The 7,561-nt window shown below is 37.7% G+C and overlaps 1 protein-coding gene across 1 annotated transcript; it reads left to right on the plus strand.

Moving 5' to 3' along the window:
* The first annotated feature begins 1,176 nt into the window (after nt 1–1,176).
* LOC122063976 (putative receptor-like protein kinase At3g47110) lies at nt 1,177–4,927 on the plus strand. Its single transcript, XM_042627672.1, has 2 exons — nt 1,177–3,778; nt 4,527–4,927. The coding sequence occupies exons 1-2, from the start codon at nt 1,177–1,179 to the stop codon at nt 4,925–4,927; spliced, it is 3,003 nt and encodes a 1,000-aa protein (XP_042483606.1).
* Nucleotides 4,928–7,561: the final 2,634 nt, after the last annotated feature.

Here is a 7,561-nt window from a genome sequence, read left to right on the forward strand (position 1 = left end):
TTTTGGTAAAATGTTGCGTTATTTCATATGGTGATAACCCTCCCTCTTCTTAAGGACTTTCATTTGCATAGATGCATAGATGTTTAGTCTCATTTCGCTTCCTTTGTAGTAGACTAATGGAAGTGGGTCATCAAGAAGCAGAACTGACTATTGTTGTCACGGTACAAGTCCACAGACTGAATTGACTTTTATGTCCGCTATCTTTCCAAGAAGACCAAGGTCCAGTCATTCCGAGGTGTTCTAGCAATTACTGACAGAGTGTTATGCTATACCAAAATTTCTAATTTTTTTGGTTTTGTTGGTTTTTTTTTTTTTTTTTAGTTCTTCTGGTATAACTTTTTGGATCTTAACTGCTCAAGTGAATACATCCATCACCTCCCCCCCCCCCCACCCCCAAATTGAATCAAAGGAAGTAGGAGTCTTAGTTTTTCAGAAATGATTTTTAGTAAACTAAATAGTTCAAGAATTCATAAGCTCTTCTCAGTCGCAGTAAGAGCAATTAATAATGTATTTTTGAATTAAAAAGTAATGGGTTTTTATTTCAAGCATCATAACATTTTTGACCAATTACAAGTCATCCATCTTCCTTCTACAAGTCATCCATATACATTAAATTCCACATCCACTAGTCAACAGTGGCAATCCATTTGAGTTTTGAGTATGCTCCACTTAAGTAGATGACAATATAAACACAGAGAGAGAGAGAGAGAGAGAGAGAATATGACCTATTGAGGATTTAGATACTATAAGAACCTCAATTTGTTTCCTTCATAGTATGATGATGGAAGTAGTGGGATTGACTGTTTTTCTCATGGCATACCGTTGTTGTCACGGTATTAGACATAAAGTATAGACCAGAGAGTAGAGATCTTGTCCTTACTCTTAAGGATATTCTCATGATCATATGCTCAGAACGCGGGTTTGTCTTCTCAATAGTTGCAATTAACGAGTATATATAAATTGCATCCCTCATCTGTTCATAAACCCAACTCCTCTTCCTGAGATCTGCCTCCTCCTACTACTCCTAATTCCTTTGCACATCCAAATTTTCAGTCCATATAGCCCAGACAACTGCAATATTTGATGGGTTTTAGCTTTTTTCTGCTTTTTCCCATTTGCACTATTAATATTAATGCCATCCTTCTTATTCTTCTCTGGTGCAGCAGCAGCATCAGCATGGCAGATGGAGCAGATCAGCTAGCCTTATTGGCCATCAAGGCTCGTATAATCAATGATCCTTCTCATGTTGTGAGCTCTTGGAATGACTCTGTCCCCTATTGTGAGTGGCCAGGTGTTATATGTGGCGGTCACCAACATCCAAACAGGGTCAGAGCCTTGCATTTAATGTCCAGTGGATTGGTGGGATCCTTGGCTCCAGAAATAGGTAACCTCAGTTTCCTTCGAAAGATTTCGCTCGGAAACAATAGCTTCCATGGTGAAATCCCTCGTGAAGTAAGCTTTCTCTTCAGGCTTCGCTATTTATTCATATTCAACAATTCGTTTGAAGGGGAAATTCCATCCAACATATCACGTTGCTCCAACCTTATAGAACTCCGTTTAGGTTACAACAATATTGTGGGGAAAATTCCAGTAGAACTTGGCAGCTTGTCTAACCTTCAAATCCTTTCATTCCATATGAACAGATTGACGGGTCAGATCCCACCTTCCTTAGGGAATCTTTCAGCCCTTTACGTCATTTCTGCAGAATACAATCGAATTAGTGGAAGTATTCCAGTTTTCTTCGGGCAAATGACAAGATTAATGTTTTTCGGGCTTGGTGCTAATAAGTTGTCTGGTACTATCCCTCCCAGTATATATAATCTTTCTTCACTCGCTGTTTTGGAAGTCGAAGCTAATCAACTTCAAGGGATTCTTCCACCAAATTTAGGCTTCACCCTTCCTAATCTATTTGAACTTTCAGTTGCATTAAACCAGTTTCATGGACCAATTCCAATTTCTTTGTCCAATTTGTCAAAACTTGAACAACTTAACATATGCGGAAACAGTTTTGTTGGGAAAGTGGCTATTAATTTTAGAGGCCTATCAAAAATCAGTATGATTGTATTGGCCACAAATCATTTGGGAAGTGGAGAGGTCGATGACCTGAATTTTGTCAACACATTGACCAATTGTAGTCATTTAACAGTTTTTGAACTTAATGATAATCGGTTTGGTGGTATGCTCCCCAACTCCATAGCAAACTTATCGACCCAACTGATAGACCTCTCACTGGGAGAAAATAAAATATCTGGAGAAATCCCAGTGGGGATGGAGAACCTTGCAAACTTACAATCCTTGGACCTATCTGAAAATTTACTACAAGGAAGCATTCCAACTTCAATTGGGAGACTTCAAATGCTAAATGGACTCTATTTAGATGGGAATAGATTCACAGGGTCAATCCCTCCTTCTCTTGGAAACTTGACACTATTAATTGAGCTCTATTTAAGAGATAATCGCTTGCAAGGAAAAATACCTTCAAGTCTTGGACAATGCAAATATATGTTACGCTTGGCCCTATCTGGTAATAGTTTTGATAGTGTCATCCCCAGAGAGATATTTGATCTTTCCACGTTGATAGAACTAAACTTGAGTAGAAATTCCTTCTTTGGTTCTCTACCTTTGGAAGTGGGTCGACTGAAAAATCTTGGAGTACTAGATGTTTCTGAGAACAACTTGTTTGGAGAAATTCCAAGAACCCTTGGTGCTTGTACAAGCCTAGAACACCTTTTTATGGAGCGTAACTTATTTCAAGGATCTATACCATCGACTTTGAGTTCTCTAAGAGGCCTTCAAGATTTAGATCTTTCACACAACAACTTCTCTGGCTATATCCCAAAATATTTGGGTACATTTAAGTTCTTACAAAACTTAAACTTGTCATTTAATCATTTGGAGGGTGAGGTATCAACAGATGGAGTCTTTAGAAATTTGAGTGCAGTTTCAGTCATTGGAAACAATAAGCTTTGTGGAGGTATACCAGAACTTCATTTACCAGCATGCCAAACTCAAAAGTCAAAAGAAGATGGCAGACATCATGCTTTCAAGCAAATAGCCATCATATGTGGTTGTGGGGGCTCTCTATGTTTTATTTTTATAACATTTGTTTTTATTATCTACCGGATAAGAAGACAAAAGAAAGAATCCACTTTATTTTTCATAGAGGGTCATCATTTTAAGATTTCTTATGCCCAACTTCTTAAAGCTACTGATGGATTTTCTTCTGCAAATTTGATTGGAGTGGGAAGTTTTGGTTCTGTTTACAAAGGAGTTCTCAATGATGGGAAAACTATTGTTGCAGTAAAGGTACTCAACATTAGACAAAAAGGTGCTTCCAAGAGTTTTATGGTTGAATGTGAATCCCTTAGAAACATCCGGCATCGTAATCTTGTAAAAATCTTAACATCTTGCTCGAGTATAGATTTTGAAGGCAATGATTTTAAGGCTTTAGTATATGACTTCATGCCCGGTGGAAATTTGGAGAGATGGTTACATCAACATGAAAATGACATACAAGATGAACAAAGGCATTTAAGCCTTGTTCAAAGATTGAATGTTGCCATTGATATGGCAACAGCACTGGATTATCTTCACCACCATTGTCATATACGGATTATTCATTGTGATCTAAAGCCAAGCAATATTCTTCTAGATGGCGATTTGACTGCACATTTGGGTGATTTTGGGATATCAAGAATTCTCTCAAAAGTCACAAGTAGATGTCAAAATCACACAAGCTCGGTTGGAATAAAAGGATCTATAGGATATATTGCACCAGGTAATGTACCTCTTTTATTGATCTAGTATAATTTTTCTCTTGTTGTGATTGGGCTTACCTTAGTACAATTAATCAAATATTTTTCTCACTTATTCCACTGTAAAAACCTTAAGGTATAATTACTATTTTCATATACATTTTGTGAGATCTCTAGCCCCTTTCTAAAGAAAAGTAAGTTTAACATCTCAAACAGTTGAAAAGTAATAATAAAAAAATGCTAAAATGGTATGTATGCATGCTTAGATGATATTTTAAGTTTCATTATTTATACATCAAAGTTTTAACTGCATGTTTCCATACTGTAGTCAAATCATTACTTGAATGCCATAAGATATTGTGGTTTTCTGAAGAATTATATATTTAGTTTGGGTAGTTGTTTGTAGTTTTTCCCGTACATATATTATTGTGGCCGGCCACATGCCCCATTAAAGTCATTAAATCAAATTAGTTGGATATCATGCCATCAGATGATATATTGGATTTATAAAACTAAAGATGTTTGGGGGGATTATGTTCCTCGTATAAGCACTACAGGAACAAATTTAAAGATATCCTAACATTTTCTTGAGATCCATTTCATCTTATGTTATTCTTCCAGTTAAGACCAATAGACTTTGCCCCTATTCTCACTAGTTATCTTCCATGTCATGTTATTCTTCCAATTGATGAGATCAGTAGACTTTGCTCCAGTTCTCAATAGTTATACAAGTACTAACCTAAGATGCATAAATTATAGAATATGGTGCAGGTGTTGATGTTTCGATGCAGGGTGATATCTATAGTTATGGGATTCTCTTGTTAGAGATGTTCACAGGGAAGCGGCCCACTCATGAATTGTTCATAGATGATTTTAATCTTCACTACTGGGCTGAGATGGCTTTGCATAATGGAGTGATGGATGTCATCGACCCATCACTTCTCTCTATGGAAGAAGATGAAAAAGAGGCGGCAACAACTGTGACCAAAATCACTAGAAGTCGAAGATGCATGAAGGATAGAGTGCAAGAGTGCCTTAGTTCGGTTATTAGAATTGGAGTTGCCTGCTCAGTTGAATCACCATGTGATCGGATGGACATAAATGATGTGGTCAAAGAGCTACATCTAATCAGGGACATTTATCTTGGAGGCGGCACTCAGCTGGGAAGATGAACTATAATAAGGGCTGTTAACAGTGGTAAGTCATCATTCCTTAGAAATTTGGAGTTTTTTGTACTTTTAATGAAGCTGAAATTTTTTCTTCTATGTGAGTAAAGTATGCTACTCTTATTGATTTGGATACCAATTGCAATTAAATGAGACATTAGTGAATCATTGCAGTCTTTTTAGTTCAGAAATTTTTTTGGAAAATCCGTTTAGATATTACCATTGGATGCTGATGAATGAGTAAAATTAATCAAAGGGTATTTTGATCAATGATTTTCAGAAGGTAGAATTGACAAAGTTACCCATCTGATAATTTTCCCCTCAGTTGAATGTGATGTACAGGAGACCATCCCCACAACATGCATTCTTGAGGATCTGAGCTCCTCTGAACAAGGGTGTTTTCCTTGATTAACTCTTTGAAAATAATATTTATGAACAAGAAAACTCCCACTTTGTTTCATTAACGTATGATTAACATATGGTCACCTTGGTCTCTATGCCCAATCCAGAGGAAAGAGTATTCAGCGGTCTGCATAGAGAACTTTATCTCTTCACAAAGGTAAATGAGGTCCACATAACTAGGCTTAGCGACATAAAAAAAGTAATGTTTCTTATCATCTCATAATATGAAAAAACTCGATTTTTATTTTAATTTTTTTACTTTTTTTTATCTTTTATTAATATTTTTTTTTATGGCTAGGGCTATCTCCATGGACGTTGAGAAGGTTGACAACTGAAAGTACAAAGACAAATTGAAGACAGCTAGTACATTGGCTACAAATAAGCAAATTCCAATAATGACTACAGGATCTTTTTCTCTGTTGCTGGATATCAAGGATATATCTAGAATATTACATGAGTGTGTTTCTAAGTATGTGGCATAATAGGTAAAAATAGGGAGTCTCAGGGCATTATGTTTGGCTACAATAGTACTTATGAAGGGAGTGTCTGCGGGTCTACTATAGATATAGTTTGTCAAGTGTATATTTGTTTTTAATGTCTTATGAGGCTTTTTTTTTTTCTTTACGGAACTATGAGGCAACATGTCAAGGTTTTATCTTCACCCTAAGTAGTGTATTTTTGCTTCCATTATGGCATTAGATGGTTAAAATGAAATAAAACTTTTAGAAAAAATGGATAATGGCTTTGACATACATAAAATTGACCAAGACCACCAAACAGACCATAGACTGATCCTAAATTAAGTCAAAAACTCAATTAGACTAAAACTCCAAAGTCAACTCGAGTCAGATTTTGTTGACTTAGAGCCAATGCCGTATTCATTGGCTGACACTACCTGCGCACAGGCCGATGTTGGCCAAATCCCAACTATGTCAGCTAGAATGCCAATTCTGTCGTTCTGTGATTTTACGAGGAATTTCTAGATCTTCTACCAAATCTTGATCAAATCTCATACCCTTGACACCTAAGGAATGAACCTAGAGACACACACTATGATCTTAGAACACCCAGATTACTCTAGCAACACATGTGAAAATGTGTTAAGTGCTCAAATCTCTTAGGAATATAAACTTCCCATAAATAAATTCAAATCTCTCTCTAAGCAAGAAAGGAGATCTCACCCTCATATAGAAGCAATTCTATGCCTTCCTTGGTGACTAAGGAGCCTCCCAACTATAAATATATAACCCCTCCCATGTCTTGGGGATCCTTGTTTGTACGTAGAACTCGACCAGTGGGGTAGTGATGCATCGGTCATTACCTGTTTGGTGTCATCTGATAATTTTCCCCTCAGTTGAATGTGATGTACAAGAGACCGGACGAGTTTGCCACCAAAAAGGGAGAATAGACGTTCACCGATGAGGGAGAAATAAATGCTTGCCACCACCCTAACAGAGAAATGGAGCTGCTGCACTACAGGATGTACATATTGAGCCTACGCGGAAGATTGTTAATGTAATACCCTACTTCTTAAACCCGGTCTGATTACACGGTTGACCCAGTTTAATCATGCAGGACTCGAACCGAAGAGGGTTAAGGTGGGATCCTTGTGGACCATGATGGCAAGGGTGACCTTGAACACTGGCTGGCCAGACAAGTCCGAGTCAGTGCCAGAGGAGACGGGTGTACCCAAGCAGTGTACATACATATATCATAAGGCCATGTACGGATAAAACAGGTATGTAGCCAAATCTTGAGGTGCATACGTATATTACATCTTATGCCAAGAGTGAGATTCGTGCCGAGAGTCGAACTCGGTCAAAATCCCACTTGTTGGCCAAGTTTTGGCCCTCAGGTGGGCGGTCACAGGTGGGCGCATCCGCCCGCCTGAGTGACCCACCCATGAGGTTACAAGATGTTTTAAAAGGTATAAATAGCTATCTTTATGTTTTCCTTTTTTTTTCTTTTTCTCATTTATGACACTCGGACGTTTGGTGAGAAGAGTAAAGAGGAGAGAGAAAAAAAAGGGAAAGAAGAGGAAAAGAGAAGGAAGAAGAAGAAGAAATGGATTTCAGCGGCGCCAAGGTTTGATCTTCCCATTCCGACGCCGGAAGAGTGATCTCTAATACGAGATCTACGTTTAGAGGTGAGCAAAGGCTAGGTTCCTTAAACTTTCACCATACCCAAGTAAAACCCTTGATTTGGGTAGAGTTTTTTGAGGTCTTGTAAATCCCCCTT

Source organism: Macadamia integrifolia, unplaced genomic scaffold, assembly GCF_013358625.1.
Source record: "Macadamia integrifolia cultivar HAES 741 unplaced genomic scaffold, SCU_Mint_v3 scaffold1506, whole genome shotgun sequence".
Taxonomy (NCBI): domain Eukaryota; kingdom Viridiplantae; phylum Streptophyta; class Magnoliopsida; order Proteales; family Proteaceae; genus Macadamia; species Macadamia integrifolia.

Coding starts and splice junctions, on each gene's coding strand:
- LOC122063976 (XM_042627672.1), top strand. CDS start 1,177: ATGGCAGATGGAGCAGATCAGCTAGCCTTATTGGCCATCAAGGCTCGT. Junction 3,779..4,526: donor TATAGGATATATTGCACCAG/GTAATGTACCTC, acceptor AATATGGTGCAG/GTGTTGATGTTTCGATGCAG.